At 45.9% G+C, this 20,780-nt stretch overlaps 2 protein-coding genes across 2 annotated transcripts; both read right to left on the reverse strand.

The window, feature by feature from the left end:
* Positions 1-1,212: 1,212 nt before the first annotated feature.
* LOC103181411 (mucin-3A) lies at positions 1,213-6,900 on the reverse strand. The gene is made up of 9 exons (XM_007897869.2): positions 6,802-6,900; positions 6,124-6,242; positions 5,916-5,980; positions 4,586-4,785; positions 3,910-4,072; positions 3,014-3,175; positions 2,392-2,462; positions 1,977-2,122; positions 1,213-1,678 (listed from the first exon to the last, which is right to left on the reverse strand). The coding sequence occupies exons 1-9, from the start codon at positions 6,851-6,853 to the stop codon at positions 1,622-1,624; spliced, it is 1,035 nt and encodes a 344-aa protein (XP_007896060.2). The 5' UTR covers positions 6,854-6,900; the 3' UTR covers positions 1,213-1,621.
* A 25-nt stretch (positions 6,901-6,925) lies between these two features.
* Positions 6,926-20,736, reverse strand: LOC121850718 (mucin-12-like; the record flags this gene model as incomplete). The annotated part of the gene is made up of 1 exon (XM_042343788.1): positions 6,926-20,736. A coding segment is annotated over exon 1 (13,731 nt), but the record flags the coding sequence as incomplete, so codon positions are not given.
* Between the last annotated feature and the right edge of the window lie 44 nt (positions 20,737-20,780).

Consider the following 20,780-nt stretch of genomic DNA (forward strand, 5'->3'; position numbering starts at 1 on the left):
CCCATGTCCCATGACCCCTCCTGAAAATGCCATCATTTGCTGCAGTATTGACTCTCAGCCTCACTCATCCTGGGATGGGTGGGACTTAAGTCCTTACAATTACTTGTATTTATATAGTGCCTCACACACCAAACAGCGCCTGGGAGCGCTGCCTGTGCTGTACCTTTGTCAGTGTCCAATAGCAGAGCAAGTGGACACACTATTCACACGTGTAAATGCAACAACAACAAATTACATTTATACAGCGCTTTACACGTCTGGAGGACGTCCCAAGGCACTGGGCAATTCGTGAAGAAACAAACGGTGTATTATCTAATATATATTTTATTTATGTGTAAACGGTGCAGTTTAGTGCATGGTATTTATCAAGTATAAACGCAATTACGATAGTTTCAGCTTTAAATCTAACTATAACCCACTCGGCACACATTAAATATATAAATTATTTGTTTTCAGTGCATCTAAGTAATTTCTACAGAACATGATTCAAATTTGTATCTTTAAACATATTGTGAAATTTGATCAAAGGTTGTTTGAGTACAGTGTAAAGATATTACCATGAAATTAAAAGCTATCTTCCTAGTTGCAATTTATTGAACATTCCTGGACTGGACTTTGATGAGAATAATCCTTGCATTTGATATAGAGCTTTTCACGTCTTCTAGACTTCTCAAAGCGCTTCAAGCGATATACTGTAAAGTCAATTGACTGTATATTTGTGGGTGAAACGCGGCAGCCAATTGCGCACAGCAGTGTCCCACAAACAGCCGTGGATTGAGTGACCAAATTATTTTTTTTCTTGAGGGATTATTATCAGGCATGTGGAATAAGGAAACTTGAAGAGTGAATGTGGAGAAGCTCACAAAATACACAGTCACTACATTTTGCTGTATATTCTGTGAAGCGCTTTGAGACAACAACAACTTGCAGTTATATAGCACCCCTCACGCAGGGTAACATCCCAGAGTTCTTGACAGTGGTGGAGCATGATGCCAAGCTGGGGGGAGGGGGGGGTGGCCATAGGCACCGTCAAATAGGGAGGTGTTCAGGCGCCAACTGAAGATGGGAAAGGAATGGGAGAGGAAGAGTGTTCCAGCGTTTCCTTGGTTGGTGGCTAAAAATGCTTTGAGACGTCACAACGATGTGACAAGGCACTATACCAAATGCAAGAATTATTATTATTATTATTATTATCATTCTAAGATCTTCCCTAAACTCACACACAAACTGCAAAGTTCTGCTGTGGATCCATCTGCCCCCAAGGGCAGAGCAAGGACTGAGCAGGAAATGATTTGCTTTACAATTGTTTGGCAAACTAGGTTTTCAACCAAATATAAGGTGCAAAGTTCTCTTGGCGTTAACGTGGAAATCGTCCTCAATATATAACCGTATATAAAGTGGCAACAGGCTTTTCTCGGCTGCCTCTCCAAAGGTGTGGTTTCTGCCCCGAAGTTTACTGTGTCACTGTGCAACGTGGTGCAAGAAACCGAAGAGGATTTCATTTTTTTTCTTGCTTCCTTTTTTGAATGTCTGTATATTGGTGTCAAAGATCTGCGGTAACACAGAGCAGGAATTGATCCGAACTGCCAGCGAGGGGGTGCTGCTGTGCGACCCGTTCCCTTTACTCTCGCGCTTTGTCGCTCAGAGGAAGGACCAGCTCCGGTCGCTTTGCTCGTATCTGGCGGGAGAGAAAATCGCAGTTGCTAGTGTTACAGCGGCAGTGAGTGATGTTAATGTGTAAACCCATCCCTGCCATGGTTGAGGCAGAATTTGGATAGTTAGAATCATAGAATCCTCCAGCACAGAAGGAGGCCATTCGGCCCATCGAATCTTTGAAAAAGCTACCCATTTAGTTTCACTCCTTCCCCATAGCCTTGCAATTTTTTTTCTTTTCAAGCATCTAGCCAATTCCCTTTTGAAGGTTAGCTGTAGAGGTGAGTGCAGTGTTTGCGTTCAGGACGTGTTCGGCTGTTTACCTGCACTGAGGTGTCTACCTTCTCCAGGTTGGGTCTCCATATGCCTGGAGTGAAGTCCTTTTCCACATTCAGCTTCGTGTCCAGGTTGTATTTACCCGTGCGCCCCAGAGGGGAGATGCTGGGTGTTGAGATGACCTTGTTCAGATCTGAGAGGGACACAGTGTGCCTGTCAGTGTGAGTGAGGAGAGGCTGAGGTTGCCCAGTGACGGGTACAGGTGGTGAAGTTGGCAGCAATCCCACCTTCAAACAGTTAGTCACTACGGCAACAGTAGTTTATTCCTGTGCAAACCCGTTCTACATCAGTTACACACATTAACCAACATAAATGCCCACTCATACATATACATACACACACACGCAGACAAACCTCAAAGGAGGATGAGTGTAGTTGAGATAGGAGTGAGCAGGTAGGTACCTGTTTGTGGAAAGCTGAAATATTCTTCCTCTATAGAGAACCATCTCAATGGATCGCCTTTTTCTGGGTACCTGGAAGGATGGATGAGAAGCTGTGTTAGATTCAGCACAACTGGAAACGAGAGAACTGATACCCTTCCCTTGGCCAAACCCCCAAATCAGCCCAGGAGCCTGTTCCTTCTACAATTCCCCCCACCTCCCATGTGATGCTCCCCCAGTGTCTAAGGATATCACATAATTCAGGCCAATTCATGTGTGTGTTGTGTGTTGGTATGTGCTGGCTCCGGCCTGCTCTATGTCCCCTGCCTGACCTGCTCCACTATTGGTGATTGGGTCTTCAGCCTATCTGCCTGCACCCTTTGATACTCCATTCCAAAATCCTTTGGCCTCGCTCCCTCCCTTGCCTACTTCAAGGCACGTCTCGAGACCCTCCTCTTCAACCATGCCTTCAGCCACCCTCCTACCCCTACCCTCCCTGCCCTCCACCCCACCTGATCCCAATCCGCAACTCGAGTCCAAATCCCTAACTGTCCAACGCTTAGGGACGCCATACCGATGTGAAATTCTTTGTTTTCATTCTTTCTCTGTCTCTGTGTTTTGCCTCTCCCCTAGTTTCACATTACCTTGTTCTTTGTCTGCGGTAAACAATAATGATGATGATGATGATGATGACAAGGAGCAGGCAGGCAGCCAGCACCGCCCCCAAGACCGTGTATAATCCAATGGTCTTGACCGGGGTCTCACAGTGTGTGCCTGTGAACTTGTGGAAGGGTTTGTGGTAACAGCTACAACAAAAACAGGCAATGGTCAAGTTAGTGACACAAGTCACATCCCAGGATCAATAACTAGTCTGGGATATGCATCAGAGGAGAGCGCGCGCGAGAGAGAAAGAAGGAATTACAGTCACTACATTTATAGTAAAATCCTGTAAAGTGGTTGGAGACATGCCAACCACATGATGACGCTATATTCGAATACAAGGATTATTATTAGAAAGTACTTCACAGATAAGTACTATTAAGCGTAGTGCCTTTTTTTTAGGCAAATGGAACATTCATTAGCACCAGCGATATTGAACACACAGCCGTGAGGTGTTAGTGTGCAATGGAGAGAGGTCGTACGGTGATTGTGCTTACAGTTCCCGATGACTTCACCAGGCAGCCTCTCCCGGTCATCATGTCCCTTTTCACTTTTTGCCTCAAGACCCTCTTCTTCGACCATGCCATTGGCCACCCCCTTTCCCCTGCCCTCCCTCCCCCTCCCCCCGACCCCAGCTCGGGTCTGAAATGCTGTACTCTGTCCAGCGCCTTGAGACATCCTCCCGACGTGAAAGGCGCTATACAAATGTAATCTTGCTGTTGTTGTTCTTTGCACTTGACAGATATATTTAGCTGACACTAGAAAATCTGTTGCGACATCTGGCACAGGCACGATGGGCCGAATTGCCTCCTTCTGTGCTGTAAGATTCTGTGATCCTATGCACGTGCATACGATCAGTGATTTAATTTCACACACTGACCTGCAGATGGAGCCGTTGACTTGATTGAAGCATTCTCCGTTCCAAGAGCAGAAACCTGGGATCCTTTTACAGGTTCCCTCGCAGATGCAGCTTTCCCGATCACTGCAATTGATTGTGTAGTTACGAAATGGAACAACACAGGACAGGTTCAACTGGGCAGTTCCTGAAAAGGCCACGTTAAAACCAAAGCGTTAATGTTGTCCTGAGAGTCAGTAAACCAATATTGTGGGCGTTTTGCCCATAAAATACACAGTCACTCCACTTAACAATATATTCGGTGAAGGGCTTTGAGACGTCTCAATGATGTGATAAGGTGCCATATCAAATACAAGGATTATTATTATTATCTCATTCCAGCTTCTTACTACTGATGTTCTCGTTGGGGATGAACGGATTTGGACCGAGGTGAGGGTAGCTTTCTCTTTACAGAGACTGATAACAATTTATATCGCACAATCCCAGATGAGGGGTGGTGGGGGGGAGGGAGGAATTGCACTTGGTATTTCATTTTCATTTCTAATCTGATTTCAGCAAAAGGAAGGTAAAGAGGAGCGGAAGGTATCTAAACCAACTAATGGTCTTGTATTAGCTGCTATGGCCACCATTCGCAGTAGTACTGCCTAGGCTAACACCTGGGTATTACACTGGGGACCTCAGCAAGGAGTCAGGCACTTACTGTTGATTATTGGAGATGGAATAGAAATGTCATCCAGGGTCACCGTGCTGCTAACATTGCGAGACAGGTTACTGAGAATCTCCGTTGTGTTAATGAAATTCATCAATGCCACAGGCAGTTTCTGGTTTAAATAGTCAATCTGTGTTTGGTTGTTGGCATACTGATAGACACCTGTAGCCTCTGCAAGAATGCTTCCTCTCCTGGCAAAAAATACAATCAGAATTTGGGTTAAAAGGTGAGGGGATCCGCTCAGTCCTCTCACCATCCATTGCTTGGTAATAGTTAGCAAATGCCCTGTGCTGTATCCGTCTCCAACTCAACAACAACAAATTACATTTACACAATGCTTTTCACGTTGAGAGGACATCCCAAGGCGGTGGGCAGTTAGAGATTTGGACCCGAGCGTGGGACTGGGATCAGGAAAAATGGAGGGCGTAAATATTAAACATAGGTCGTAAATCAGCAGTGGTTTCATGGAATCATGGTTCGAGGTTTCATAACCTTATAATGAGTTCCTAGCTCTGTGTGTAAACACTTTTCTTGTTGTTTTGGTCTAAAGGGTAGGGTGGTCCTAGCTGGACAAGCAGAGGAAAACTTGCCAGACAGCAATATCAATCGCACACTATGCGGTTTTAGCTGGTTAGACTCCAGCAGTTACCCCAAAGCAAAATCTGATGTCCCCAAGCCCTGTCTCTTGCCAAGGCTTGCTCTAAATACTTTCCGGAATTAGGTAAGCAGTATGCGTCCCTCCAGGGAGAGAGTGTGCATTCCATTCCAACAATCTATTTCTGGGCTTTCCATGTGTAGGTGGGATGCATCGAAGTCTCAGTTTGGTTTGGATACTCTTAAACATAGTGATGGGTTTCCGCATGTTTCAGACACCCGGCTGACCCAAAAAAATAAAGTTTTGGTTAATGATCTGTGTGTCAGTGATCACTTTGCCCAAAGCATAGTGTTACAAATGTGTCAGGAGTACCCAACATCAACAAGATTACATTTTTATAGCGCCTTTCACATCAGGAGGACGGTCCAAGGCGCTGGACAGTTTACAGCATTTCAGACCCAAGCTGGGGTCGAGGGGGGGAGAAGGGAGGGGAGGAGAAGGGGGGGTGGCCGATGGCATGGTCGAAGAGGAGGGTCTTGAGGCGGGACTTGAAGGAGGCTAAGGAGGGGGCGAGGCGGAATGATTGGAGGATGGAATTCCAGAGGTTGATGGAAGAAGGGCTGAAGGCTCTCCCGCCAATGGTGGGTCGGGTGGGTTGGGGGAAATGGAGCAGGCTGGAGCGGGCTGAGCGGAAAGGTTTGAAGGGGCCATCTGTTGAAAACATACCTTAGACTTGTAATCACCACTGCCACAAAGTATTGTGGAGCAACTGCTCTGTAGAATGGAGTCAGCTGTAACAAAGAGAAATTCAGTCAAGTTTAAAGCCAAACAACTCACCCTAAATTGGAGTTGGAATTTTAAACACAATTCTGGACACAAAACAATGAGTTACAGACTGGAATCTAATCCAGGAGTTCAGAGGTTTCTCACTCACTATTTGAACCAGCAGTTGAGTGAGGGAGATGTATTGAGATGAATTCTGATTCAGGTTATCATCCCACTCACTGTGTATCCTCAGGACCAATGTTACATTTCTCTCTGGCGGATCAGAGTCTATAGATCACAGAAAAAGAAGGTGATAAACAAAGACTTTCCAGCAAATAATTTCATGAAGGAAAATTTCTTGGAAATTAAAAGGATTTGAGGTAATTAGGTGATGATGAGATAAATGTGTGGAAGAAATATTTTGGAATGTTTGAGAGCTAGTGGGATGGAACAATTCCTTATATAATAATGATCCTTGCATTTTATACAGTGTCTTATTGCGTCTTCGAGACATCTCAAAGCACTTCACAGAATATACTGTAAAATTAATTGACTGTGTATTTTGTGGGTGAAACACAGCAGCCAATTACGCACAGCAGTGTCCAAGAAACAGTTGTGGAATGAGTGATCAAATCATTATTTTTTTAAGGGGTTATTACTCCCAGAAAAGTGATTAGCCAATCGGACTAACAACCAGATTCCTACTTACTGCTAAACAGAATAAAGGGGTAAATAGAGGCATGTGGAGTAAGGAAACATGCCGAATGTTTCACCTAAAACTGGTCCTGTACAACGATGTAAGCCATTGAGATCCTCTTGAAAGTTTGCAACACCAAATCTAACTTACGGAATACAGTGCAAGATTCATTCCTTCCATTTTCACATTGGGATCCATACATATCAAGAGGACAGATGCACACGCAGTTGTTTTCAGTTGTAGCAATGGAGTCACATATTTCTCCGTTTAGACAGGTGCACTTGCTGCAGTAGTCCTTCATTGTTGTGGACAAGACAGAAGCCGTGGTCTTTGTGGTGGAGGAGGCCTGTAGTGTAGCATATGAGGACATCAGGGAAGATGTTGTGGTCTGGACAGGCGAGGGAGAGGTTGAAGTTGGAGCTTTCGATGTTGTCAGTGAGGTGGAAGGAGCAGTCAATTTCCCAGTGGTTGGAACACGGTGGCTGCTTTGAGAGCTGAGAGCAGTATTGGGGTTTGTCACTGGAGAGGTTTGGGAACCAGAAACTGAGGAAGCCGCTGATGTGGCAGATAACAAGGAAGATGATGCTGACGGGGGACCGATTGTGGTAGATATTTCAGAACTTGAGGACCCAGTTTCTGGAACAGAGGATATGTCAGTGGAAGCTGAACTGTTTCTGAAGGATGAGGTGCTGGTATTTGGAGTGTGTGAAACACGTGTGGAAATTTGAAGAGATGAAGAAGTTGAGGTCTCTGGAGATGAGTAAACACTGGGAGCAGATGTAGTTGTTTCATCTGATGGTGAGGGATTAGATTCTTGTGTGGACGTGGTGTGTGACATAGATTCCTCCGTGGCAACGGATGAAACAGTGGTGAAGACAGTTTCTGCTGTCACGTCAGTTTTGGGAGACAACGAGTTCGTTGCTGTGAAATACGGAGAGGGACCGGATTCTCGTGTGGATGTGGTGTGTGATATAGTATTGAGACTTTTGGTTGAAGTTTGCATCAGTGTTGATAACTCCATTGTGGAGAGAGCTGAAGAAGTTGAGGTCTCTGGAGACGGGAGAATACTGTGAGCAGTTGTAGCAGGTTCATCTGATGTTACTTTTGGTGATGCAAACGTTTCCATCGGTAAATAGGTGGCATCTGACTGCGATGGAGAGCTTGAGTGAGACGCTGAACCGGCTAAGGGGGATGTTTGTGTTTTTGGACTCCCGACAGATGGAGTGATGCCTGTGGTTGTCTCTTCCAATGCCAATGTTGATTCTGTTGTGAGATTTGACACTTGTGAACTGGAAAGTGTATTCAAGCGAGTGGAAGGTTCATTTGGAGTTGACAAAGTGGAGAGGGTTGGTTCTTCACTTGGTTTAGTAAAGGCAGCAGACGGGTATGTGGCTGTGCTGTCAGATGTGCCACCAGTTGATAGATGTGTAGATGCAATTCCAGAAGTTGGAGACAACTGTGGTGAAGTGTCAGAGGGAGTTGATGACTGAATTGTTTGAAATCTTGAGGAGGAAGCGGAGCTACTGCTTTCCTGAGTCACAGTCGCACCTTCAGCAATCGTACTTGTTCCTTGAGATGTTGGTTTGGCAGAAGATGAGGGTTCCACAGGGAGAGAGGGTACATGTGACTCAGATGAGCTGCTCACCTCAGTTGAAGGAGTTGCATGAGAACTTATGTCCGTGCTGTGAGTGGACTGAGTAACTGTGCTTGTTGATGCTTCTACAGATGACTTTGCTGTGCTACTGGATATCTGAATGGTGGAATGAGAAGCAAACATTGATGGAGTCTCTTCATTGATGCTTGATTTTGTTGAGATGAACGTTGAATGTGGTGTTATCTCAGGAGTGAGAAATGTTGATGACATTGGAGAAGCATGGGATGATGAGCGAAGTTCTTGAGTGTTAGATGACTGTGTGGAAATGGAAAGTGCTGCAGATGAAAGCTCAGATATGGACGTTGACTCCTCTGTGGAATACATTGAAGAAGCAGAGCTTGCGGTCTGCTCAGAAACCATGGCCGTGAGATCATCTGTACTTGCTTGAAAGACTGTCGATTGCTGTGGGGAGGAGGTTTCCATTTGCGTGCTGGATACTTTTGACTCAGACGGAGTGATGGTGTGCTCTGAAGGTCCTGGAGGAGTGTCAGAGCGTGTTTGTGAGTGAGTAGACAAATCAGTTATTGACTTGATTGTTGTTATTTCTGATCCAAGTGGTGTTTTTGCTGTTCCGATTGACACCTGGAAGGTGGAATGTGAAACAGGCTTTGTGGAAGATTCCTCCGTGGCAACGGATGAAACAGTGGTGAAGACAGTTTCTGCTGTCACGTCAGTTTTGGGAGACAACGAGTTCGTTGCTGTGAAATACGGAGAGGGACCGGATTCTCGTGTGGATGTGGTGTGTGATATAGTATTGAGACTTTTGGTTGAAGTTTCCATCAGTGTTGATAACTCCATTGTGGAGAGAGCTGAAGAAGTTGAGGTCTCTGGAGACGGGAGAATACTGTGAGCGGTTGTAGCAGGTTCATCTGATGTTACTTTTGGTGATGCAAACGTTTCCATCGGTAAATAGGTGGCATCTGACTGCGATGGAGAGCTTGAGTGAGACGCTGAACCGGCTAAGGGGGATGTTTGTGTTTTTGGACTCCCGACAGATGGAGTGATGCCTGTGGTTGTCTCTTCCAATGCCAATGTTGATTCTGTTGTGAGATTTGACACTTGTGAACTGGAAAGTGTATTCAAGCGAGTGGAAGGTTCATTTGGAGTTGACAAAGTGGAGAGGGTTGGTTCTTCACTTGGTTTAGTAAAGGCAGCAGACGGGTATGTGGCTGTGCTGTCAGATGTGCCACCAGTTGATAGATGTGTAGATGCAATTCCAGAAGTTGGAGACAACTGTGGTGAAGTGTCAGAGGGAGTTGATGACTGAATTGTTTGAAATCTTGAGGAGGAAGCGGAGCTACTGCTTTCCTGAGTCACAGTCGCACCTTCAGCAATCGTACTTGTTCCTTGAGATGTTGGTTTGGCAGAAGATGAGGGTTCCACAGGGAGAGAGGGTACATGTGACTCAGATGAGCTGCTCACCTCAGTTGAAGGAGTTGCATGAGAACTTATGTCCGTGCTGTGAGTGGACTGAGTAACTGTGCTAGTTGATGCTTCTACAGATGACTTTGCTGTGCTACTGGATATCTGAATGGTGGAATGAGAAGCAAACATTGATGGAGTCTCTTCATTGATGCTTGATTTTGTTGAGATGAACGTTGAATGTGGTGTTATCTCAGGAGTGAGAAATGTTGATGACATTGGAGAAGCATGGGATGATGAGCGAAGTTCTTGAGTGTTAGATGACTGTGTGGAAATGGAAAGTGCTGCAGATGAAAGCTCAGATATGGACGTTGACTCCTCTGTGGAATACATTGAAGAAGCAGAGCTTGCGGTCTGCTCAGAAACCATGGCCGTGAGATCATCTGTACTTGCTTGAAAGACTGTCGATTGCTGTGGGGAGGAGGTTTCCATTTGCGTGCTGGATACTTTTGACTCAGACGGAGTGATGGTGTGCTCTGAAGGTCCTGGAGGAGTGTCAGAGCGTGTTTGTGAGTGAGTAGACAAATCAGTTATTGACTTGATTGTTGTTATTTCTGATCCAAGTGGTGTTTTTGCTGTTCCGATTGACACCTGGAAGGTGGAATGTGAAACAGGCTTTGTGGAAGATTCCTCCGTGGCAACGGATGAAACAGTGGTGAAGACAGTTTCTGCTGTCACGTCAGTTTTGGGAGACAACGAGTTCGTTGCTGTGAAATACGGAGAGGGACCGGATTCTCGTGTGGATGTGGTGTGTGATATAGTATTGAGACTTTTGGTTGAAGTTTCCATCAGTGTTGATAACTCCATTGTGGAGAGAGCTGAAGAAGTTGAGGTCTCTGGAGACGGGAGAATACTGTGAGCGGTTGTAGCAGGTTCATCTGATGTTACTTTTGGTGATGCAAACGTTTCCATCGGTAAATAGGTGGCATCTGACTGCGATGGAGAGCTTGAGTGAGACGCTGAACCGGCTAAGGGGGATGTTTGTGTTTTTGGACTCCCGACAGATGGAGTGATGCCTGTGGTTGTCTCTTCCAATGCCAATGTTGATTCTGTTGTGAGATTTGACACTTGTGAACTGGAAAGTGTATTCAAGCGAGTGGAAGGTTCATTTGGAGTTGACAAAGTGGAGAGGGTTGGTTCTTCACTTGGTTTAGTAAAGGCAGCAGACGGGTATGTGGCTGTGCTGTCAGATGCGCCACCAGTTGATAGATGTGTAGATGCAATTCCAGAAGTTGGAGACAACTGTGGTGAAGTGTCAGAGGGAGTTGATGACTGAATTGTTTGAAATCTTGAGGAGGAAGCGGAGCTACTGCTTTCCTGAGTCACAGTCGCACCTTCAGCAATCGTACTTGTTCCTTGAGATGTTGGTTTGGCAGAAGATGAGGGTTCCACAGGGAGAGAGGGTACATGTGACTCAGATGAGCTGCTCACCTCAGTTGAAGGAGTTGCATGAGAACTTATGTCCGTGCTGTGAGTGGACTGAGTAACTGTGCTAGTTGATGCTTCTACAGATGACTTTGCTGTGCTACTGGATATCTGAATGGTGGAATGAGAAGCAAACATTGATGGAGTCTCTTCATTGATGCTTGATTTTGTTGAGATGAACGTTGAATGTGGTGTTATCTCAGGAGTGAGAAATGTTGATGACATTGGAGAAGCATGGGATGATGAGCGAAGTTCTTGAGTGTTAGATGACTGTGTGGAAATGGAAAGTGCTGCAGATGAAAGCTCAGATATGGACGTTGACTCCTCTGTGGAATACATTGAAGAAGCAGAGCTTGCGGTCTGCTCAGAAACCATGGCCGTGAGATCATCTGTACTTGCTTGAAAGACTGTCGATTGCTGTGGGGAGGAGGTTTCCATTTGCGTGCTGGATACTTTTGACTCAGACGGAGTGATGGTGTGCTCTGAAGGTCCTGGAGGAGTGTCAGAGCGTGTTTGTGAGTGAGTAGACAAATCAGTTATTGACTTGATTGTTGTTATTTCTGATCCAAGTGGTGTTTTTGCTGTTCCGATTGACACCTGGAAGGTGGAATGTGAAACAGGCTTTGTGGAAGATTCCTCCGTGGCAACGGATGAAACAGTGGTGAAGACAGTTTCTGCTGTCACGTCAGTTTTGGGAGACAACGAGTTCGTTGCTGTGAAATACGGAGAGGGACCGGATTCTCGTGTGGATGTGGTGTGTGATATAGTATTGAGACTTTTGGTTGAAGTTTCCATCAGTGTTGATAACTCCATTGTGGAGAGAGCTGAAGAAGTTGAGGTCTCTGGAGACGGGAGAATACTGTGAGCGGTTGTAGCAGGTTCATCTGATGTTACTTTTGGTGATGCAAACGTTTCCATCGGTAAATAGGTGGCATCTGACTGCGATGGAGAGCTTGAGTGAGACGCTGAACCGGCTAAGGGGGATGTTTGTGTTTTTGGACTCCCGACAGATGGAGTGATGCCTGTGGTTGTCTCTTCCAATGCCAATGTTGATTCTGTTGTGAGATTTGACACTTGTGAACTGGAAAGTGTATTCAAGCGAGTGGAAGGTTCATTTGGAGTTGACAAAGTGGAGAGGGTTGGTTCTTCACTTGGTTTAGTAAAGGCAGCAGACGGGTATGTGGCTGTGCTGTCAGATGTGCCACCAGTTGATAGATGTGTAGATGCAATTCCAGAAGTTGGAGACAACTGTGGTGAAGTGTCAGAGGGAGTTGATGACTGAATTGTTTGAAATCTTGAGGAGGAAGCGGAGCTACTGCTTTCCTGAGTCACAGTCGCACCTTCAGCAATCGTACTTGTTCCTTGAGATGTTGGTTTGGCAGAAGATGAGGGTTCCACAGGGAGAGAGGGTACATGTGACTCAGATGAGCTGCTCACCTCAGTTGAAGGAGTTGCATGAGAACTTATGTCCGTGCTGTGAGTGGACTGAGTAACTGTGCTAGTTGATGCTTCTACAGATGACTTTGCTGTGCTACTGGATATCTGAATGGTGGAATGAGAAGCAAACATTGATGGAGTCTCTTCATTGATGCTTGATTTTGTTGAGATGAACGTTGAATGTGGTGTTATCTCAGGAGTGAGAAATGTTGATGACATTGGAGAAGCATGGGATGATGAGCGAAGTTCTTGAGTGTTAGATGACTGTGTGGAAATGGAAAGTGCTGCAGATGAAAGCTCAGATATGGACGTTGACTCCTCTGTGGAATACATTGAAGAAGCAGAGCTTGCGGTCTGCTCAGAAACCATGGCCGTGAGATCATCTGTACTTGCTTGAAAGACTGTCGATTGCTGTGGGGAGGAGGTTTCCATTTGCGTGCTGGATACTTTTGACTCAGACGGAGTGATGGTGTGCTCTGAAGGTCCTGGAGGAGTGTCAGAGCGTGTTTGTGAGTGAGTAGACAAATCAGTTATTGACTTGATTGTTGTTATTTCTGATCCAAGTGGTGTTTTTGCTGTTCCGATTGACACCTGGAAGGTGGAATGTGAAACAGGCTTTGTGGAAGATTCCTCCGTGGCAACGGATGAAACAGTGGTGAAGACAGTTTCTGCTGTCACGTCAGTTTTGGGAGACAACGAGTTCGTTGCTGTGAAATACGGAGAGGGACCGGATTCTCGTGTGGATGTGGTGTGTGATATAGTATTGAGACTTTTGGTTGAAGTTTCCATCAGTGTTGATAACTCCATTGTGGAGAGAGCTGAAGAAGTTGAGGTCTCTGGAGACGGGAGAATACTGTGAGCGGTTGTAGCAGGTTCATCTGATGTTACTTTTGGTGATGCAAACGTTTCCATCGGTAAATAGGTGGCATCTGACTGCGATGGAGAGCTTGAGTGAGACGCTGAACCGGCTAAGGGGGATGTTTGTGTTTTTGGACTCCCGACAGATGGAGTGATGCCTGTGGTTGTCTCTTCCAATGCCAATGTTGATTCTGTTGTGAGATTTGACACTTGTGAACTGGAAAGTGTATTCAAGCGAGTGGAAGGTTCATTTGGAGTTGACAAAGTGGAGAGGGTTGGTTCTTCACTTGGTTTAGTAAAGGCAGCAGACGGGTATGTGGCTGTGCTGTCAGATGCGCCACCAGTTGATAGATGTGTAGATGCAATTCCAGAAGTTGGAGACAACTGTGGTGAAGTGTCAGAGGGAGTTGATGACTGAATTGTTTGAAATCTTGAGGAGGAAGCGGAGCTACTGCTTTCCTGAGTCACAGTCGCACCTTCAGCAATCGTACTTGTTCCTTGAGATGTTGGTTTGGCAGAAGATGAGGGTTCCACAGGGAGAGAGGGTACATGTGACTCAGATGAGCTGCTCACCTCAGTTGAAGGAGTTGCATGAGAACTTATGTCCGTGCTGTGAGTGGACTGAGTAACTGTGCTAGTTGATGCTTCTACAGATGACTTTGCTGTGCTACTGGATATCTGAATGGTGGAATGAGAAGCAAACATTGATGGAGTCTCTTCATTGATGCTTGATTTTGTTGAGATGAACGTTGAATGTGGTGTTATCTCAGGAGTGAGAAATGTTGATGACATTGGAGAAGCATGGGATGATGAGCGAAGTTCTTGAGTGTTAGATGACTGTGTGGAAATGGAAAGTGCTGCAGATGAAAGCTCAGATATGGACGTTGACTCCTCTGTGGAATACATTGAAGAAGCAGAGCTTGCGGTCTGCTCAGAAACCATGGCCGTGAGATCATCTGTACTTGCTTGAAAGACTGTCGATTGCTGTGGGGAGGAGGTTTCCATTTGCGTGCTGGATACTTTTGACTCAGACGGAGTGATGGTGTGCTCTGAAGGTCCTGGAGGAGTGTCAGAGCGTGTTTGTGAGTGAGTAGACAAATCAGTTATTGACTTGATTGTTGTTATTTCTGATCCAAGTGGTGTTTTTGCTGTTCCGATTGACACCTGGAAGGTGGAATGTGAAACAGGCTTTGTGGAAGATTCCTCCGTGGCAACGGATGAAACAGTGGTGAAGACAGTTTCTGCTGTCACGTCAGTTTTGGGAGACAACGAGTTCGTTGCTGTGAAATACGGAGAGGGACCGGATTCTCGTGTGGATGTGGTGTGTGATATAGTATTGAGACTTTTGGTTGAAGTTTCCATCAGTGTTGATAACTCCATTGTGGAGAGAGCTGAAGAAGTTGAGGTCTCTGGAGACGGGAGAATACTGTGAGCGGTTGTAGCAGGTTCATCTGATGTTACTTTTGGTGATGCAAACGTTTCCATCGGTAAATAGGTGGCATCTGACTGCGATGGAGAGCTTGAGTGAGACGCTGAACCGGCTAAGGGGGATGTTTGTGTTTTTGGACTCCCGACAGATGGAGTGATGCCTGTGGTTGTCTCTTCCAATGCCAATGTTGATTCTGTTGTGAGATTTGACACTTGTGAACTGGAAAGTGTATTCAAGCGAGTGGAAGGTTCATTTGGAGTTGACAAAGTGGAGAGGGTTGGTTCTTCACTTGGTTTAGTAAAGGCAGCAGACGGGTATGTGGCTGTGCTGTCAGATGCGCCACCAGTTGATAGATGTGTAGATGCAATTCCAGAAGTTGGAGACAACTGTGGTGAAGTGTCAGAGGGAGTTGATGACTGAATTGTTTGAAATCTTGAGGAGGAAGCGGAGCTACTGCTTTCCTGAGTCACAGTCGCACCTTCAGCAATCGTACTTGTTCCTTGAGATGTTGGTTTGGCAGAAGATGAGGGTTCCACAGGGAGAGAGGGTACATGTGACTCAGATGAGCTGCTCACCTCAGTTGAAGGAGTTGCATGAGAACTTATGTCCGTGCTGTGAGTGGACTGAGTAACTGTGCTAGTTGATGCTTCTACAGATGACTTTGCTGTGCTACTGGATATCTGAATGGTGGAATGAGAAGCAAACATTGATGGAGTCTCTTCATTGATGCTTGATTTTGTTGAGATGAACGTTGAATGTGGTGTTATCTCAGGAGTGAGAAATGTTGATGACATTGGAGAAGCATGGGATGATGAGCGAAGTTCTTGAGTGTTAGATGACTGTGTGGAAATGGAAAGTGCTGCAGATGAAAGCTCAGATATGGACGTTGACTCCTCTGTGGAATACATTGAAGAAGCAGAGCTTGCGGTCTGCTCAGAAACCATGGCCGTGAGATCATCTGTACTTGCTTGAAAGACTGTCGATTGCTGTGGGGAGGAGGTTTCCATTTGCGTGCTGGATACTTTTGACTCAGACGGAGTGATGGTGTGCTCTGAAGGTCCTGGAGGAGTGTCAGAGCGTGTTTGTGAGTGAGTAGACAAATCAGTTATTGACTTGATTGTTGTTATTTCTGATCCAAGTGGTGTTTTTGCTGTTCCGATTGACACCTGGAAGGTGGAATGTGAAACAGGCTTTGTGGAAGATTCCTCCGTGGCAACGGATGAAACAGTGGTGAAGACAGTTTCTGCTGTCACGTCAGTTTTGGGAGACAACGAGTTCGTTGCTGTGAAATACGGAGAGGGACCGGATTCTCGTGTGGATGTGGTGTGTGATATAGTATTGAGACTTTTGGTTGAAGTTTCCATCAGTGTTGATAACTCCATTGTGGAGAGAGCTGAAGAAGTTGAGGTCTCTGGAGACGGGAGAATACTGTGAGCGGTTGTAGCAGGTTCATCTGATGTTACTTTTGGTGATGCAAACGTTTCCATCGGTAAATAGGTGGCATCTGACTGCGATGGAGAGCTTGAGTGAGACGCTGAACCGGCTAAGGGGGATGTTTGTGTTTTTGGACTCCCGACAGATGGAGTGATGCCTGTGGTTGTCTCTTCCAATGCCAATGTTGATTCTGTTGTGAGATTTGACACTTGTGAACTGGAAAGTGTATTCAAGCGAGTGGAAGGTTCATTTGGAGTTGACAAAGTGGAGAGGGTTGGTTCTTCACTTGGTTTAGTAAAGGCAGCAGACGGGTATGTGGCTGTGCTGTCAGATGTGCCACCAGTTGATAGATGTGTAGATGCAATTCCAGAAGTTGGAGACAACTGTGGTGAAGTGTCAGAGGGAGTTGATGACTGAATTGTTTGAAATCTTGAGGAGGAAGCGGAGCTACTGCTTTCCTGAGTCACAGTCGCACCTTCAGCAATCGTACTTGTTCCTTGAGATGTTGGTTTGGCAGAAGATGAGGGTTCCACAGGGAGAGAGGGTACATGTGACTCAGATGAGCTGCTCACCTCAGTTGAAGGAGTTGCATGAGAACTTATGTCCGTGCTGTGAGTGGACTGAGTAACTGTGCTAGTTGATGCTTCTACAGATGACTTTGCTGTGCTACTGGATATCTGAATGGTGGAATGAGAAGCAAACATTGATGGAGTCTCTTCATTGATGCTTGATTTTGTTGAGATGAACGTTGAATGTGGTGTTATCTCAGGAGTGAGAAATGTTGATGACATTGGAGAAGCATGGGATGATGAGCGAAGTTCTTGAGTGTTAGATGACTGTGTGGAAATGGAAAGTGCTGCAGATGAAAGCTCAGATATGGACGTTGACTCCTCTGTGGAATACATTGAAGAAGCAGAGCTTGCGGTCTGCTCAGAAACCATGGCCGTGAGATCATCTGTACTTGCTTGAAAGACTGTCGATTGCTGTGGGGAGGAGGTTTCCATTTGCGTGCTGGATACTTTTGACTCAGACGGAGTGATGGTGTGCTCTGAAGGTCCTGGAGGAGTGTCAGAGCGTGTTTGTGAGTGAGTAGACAAATCAGTTATTGACTTGATTGTTGTTATTTCTGATCCAAGTGGTGTTTTTGCTGTTCCGATTGACACCTGGAAGGTGGAATGTGAAACAGGCTTTGTGGAAGATTCCTCCGTGGCAACGGATGAAACAGTGGTGAAGACAGTTTCTGCTGTCACGTCAGTTTTGGGAGACAACGAGTTCGTTGCTGTGAAATACGGAGAGGGACCGGATTCTCGTGTGGATGTGGTGTGTGATATAGTATTGAGACTTTTGGTTGAAGTTTCCATCAGTGTTGATAACTCCATTGTGGAGAGAGCTGAAGAAGTTGAGGTCTCTGGAGACGGGAGAATACTGTGAGCGGTTGTAGCAGGTTCATCTGATGTTACTTTTGGTGATGCAAACGTTTCCATCGGTAAATAGGTGGCATCTGACTGCGATGGAGAGCTTGAGTGAGACGCTGAACCGGCTAAGGGGGATGTTTGTGTTTTTGGACTCCCGACAGATGGAGTGATGCCTGTGGTTGTCTCTTCCAATGCCAATGTTGATTCTGTTGTGAGATTTGACACTTGTGAACTGGAAAGTGTATTCAAGCGAGTGGAAGGTTCATTTGGAGTTGACAAAGTGGAGAGGGTTGGTTCTTCACTTGGTTTAGTAAAGGCAGCAGACGGGTATGTGGCTGTGCTGTCAGATGTGCCACCAGTTGATAGATGTGTAGATGCAATTCCAGAAGTTGGAGACAACTGTGGTGAAGTGTCAGAGGGAGTTGATGACTGAATTGTTTGAAATCTTGAGGAGGAAGCGGAGCTACTGCTTTCCTGAGTCACAGTCGCACCTTCAGCAATCGTACTTGTTCCTTGAGATGTTGGTTTGGCAGAAGATGAGGGTTCCACAGGGAGAGAGGGTACATGTGACTCAGATGAGCTGCTCACCTCAGTTGAAGGAGTTGCATGAGAACTTATGTCCGTGCTGTGAGTGGACTGAGTAACTGTGCTAGTTGATGCTTCTACAGATGACTTTGCTGTGCTACTGGATATCTGAATGGTGGAATGAGAAGCAAACATTGATGGAGTCTCTTCATTGATGCTTGATTTTGTTGAGATGAACGTTGAATGTGGTGTTATCTCAGGAGTGAGAAATGTTGATGACATTGGAGAAGCATGGGATGATGAGCGAAGTTCTTGAGTGTTAGATGACTGTGTGGAAATGGAAAGTGCTGCAGATGAAAGCTCAGATATGGACGTTGACTCCTCTGTGGAATACATTGAAGAAGCAGAGCTTGCGGTCTGCTCAGAAACCATGGCCGTGAGATCATCTGTACTTGCTTGAAAGACTGTCGATTGCTGTGGGGAGGAGGTTTCCATTTGCGTGCTGGATACTTTTGACTCAGACGGAGTGATGGTGTGCTCTGAAGGTCCTGGAGGAGTGTCAGAGCGTGTTTGTGAGTGAGTAGACAAATCAGTTATTGACTTGATTGTTGTTATTTCTGATCCAAGTGGTGTTTTTGCTGTTCCGATTGACACCTGGAAGGTGGAATGTGAAACAGGCTTTGTGGAAGATTCCTCCGTGGCAACGGATGAAACAGTGGTGAAGACAGTTTCTGCTGTCACGTCAGTTTTGGGAGACAACGAGTTCGTTGCTGTGAAATACGGAGAGGGACCGGATTCTCGTGTGGATGTGGTGTGTGATATAGTATTGAGACTTTTGGTTGAAGTTTCCATCAGTGTTGATAACTCCATTGTGGAGAGAGCTGAAGAAGTTGAGGTCTCTGGAGACGGGAGAATACTGTGAGCGGTTGTAGCAGGTTCATCTGATGTTACTTTTGGTGATGCAAACGTTTCCATCGGTAAATAGGTGGCATCTGACTGCGATGGAGAGCTTGAGTGAGACGCTGAACCGGCTAAGGGGGATGTTTGTGTTTTTGGACTCCCGACAGATGGAGTGATGCCTGTGGTTGTCTCTTCCAATGCCAATGTTGATTCTGTTGTGAGATTTGACACTTGTGAACTGGAAAGTGTATTCAAGCGAGTGGAAGGTTCATTTGGAGTTGACAAAGTGGAGAGGGTTGGTTCTTCACTTGGTTTAGTAAAGGCAGCAGACGGGTATGTGGCTGTGCTGTCAGATGTGCCACCAGTTGATAGATGTGTAGATGCAATTCCAGAAGTTGGAGACAACTGTGGTGAAGTGTCAGAGGGAGTTGATGACTGAATTGTTTGAAATCTTGAGGAGGAAGCGGAGCTACTGCTTTCCTGAGTCACAGTCGCACCTTCAGCAATCGTACTTGTTCCTTGAGATGTTGGTTTGGCAGAAGATGAGGGTTCCACAGGGAGAGAGGGTACATGTGACTCAGATGAGCTGCTCACCTCAGTTGAAGGAGTTGCATGAGAACTTATGTCCGTGCTGTGAGTGGACTGAGTAACTGTGCTAGTTGATGCTTCTACAGATGACTTTGCTGTGCTACTGGATATCTGAATGGTGGAATGAGAAGCAAACATTGATGGAGTCTCTTCATTGATGCTTGATTTTGTTGAGATGAACGTTGAATGTGGTGTTATCTCAGGAGTGAGAAATGTTGATGACATTGGAGAAGCATGGGATGATGAGCGAACTTCTTGAGTGTTAGATGACTGTGTGGAAATGGAAAGTGCTGCAGATGAAAGCTCAGATATGGACGTTGACTCCTCTGTGGAATACATTGAAGAAGCAGAGCTTGCGGTCTGCTCAGAAACCATGGCCGTGAGATCATCTGTACTTGCTTGAAAGACTGTCGATTGCTGTGGGGAGGAGGTTTCCATTTGCGTGCTGGATACTTTTGACTCAGACGGAGTGATGGTGTGCTCTGAAGGTCCTGGAGGAGTGTCAGAGCGTGTTTGTGAGTGAGTAGACAAATCAGTTATTGACTTGATTGTTGTTATTTCTGATCCAAGTGGTGTTTTTGCTGTTCCGATTGACACCTGGAAGGTGGAATGTGAAACAGGCTTTGTGGAAGATTCCTCCGTGGCAACGGATGAAACAGTGGTGAAGACAGTTTCTGCTGTCACGTCAGTTTTGGGAGACAACGAGTTCGTTGCTGTGAAATACGGAGAGGGACCGGATTCTCGTGTGGATGTGGTGTGTGATATAGTATTGAGACTTTTGGTTGAAGTTTCCATCAGTGTTGATAACTCCATTGTGGAGAGAGCTGAAGAAGTTGAGGTCTCTGGAGACGGGAGAATACTGTGAGCAGTTGTAGCAGGTTCATCTGATGTTACTTTTGGTGATGCAAACGTTTCCATCGGTAAATAGGTGGCATCTGACTGCGATGGAGAGCTTGAGTGAGACGCTGAACCGGCTAAGGGGGATGTTTGTGTTTTTGGACTCCGACAGATGGAGTGATGCCTGTGGTTGTCTCTTCCAATG

Source organism: Callorhinchus milii, unplaced genomic scaffold (assembly GCF_018977255.1).
Source record: "Callorhinchus milii isolate IMCB2004 unplaced genomic scaffold, IMCB_Cmil_1.0 Scaffold24, whole genome shotgun sequence".
Lineage (NCBI taxonomy): Eukaryota > Metazoa > Chordata > Chondrichthyes > Chimaeriformes > Callorhinchidae > Callorhinchus > Callorhinchus milii.

Coding starts and splice junctions, on each gene's coding strand:
- LOC103181411 (XM_007897869.2), bottom strand. CDS start 6,853: ATGTATGGATCCCAATGTGAAAATGGAAGGAATGAATCTTGCACTGTA. Junction 3,176..3,909: donor GTCAACGGCTCCATCTGCAG/GTCAGTGTGTGA, acceptor TTTTTGTTGTAG/CTGTTACCACAAACCCTTCC. Junction 2,463..3,013: donor TACCGCAGACAAAGAACAAG/GTAATGTGAAAC, acceptor CCATCCTTCCAG/GTACCCAGAAAAAGGCGATC.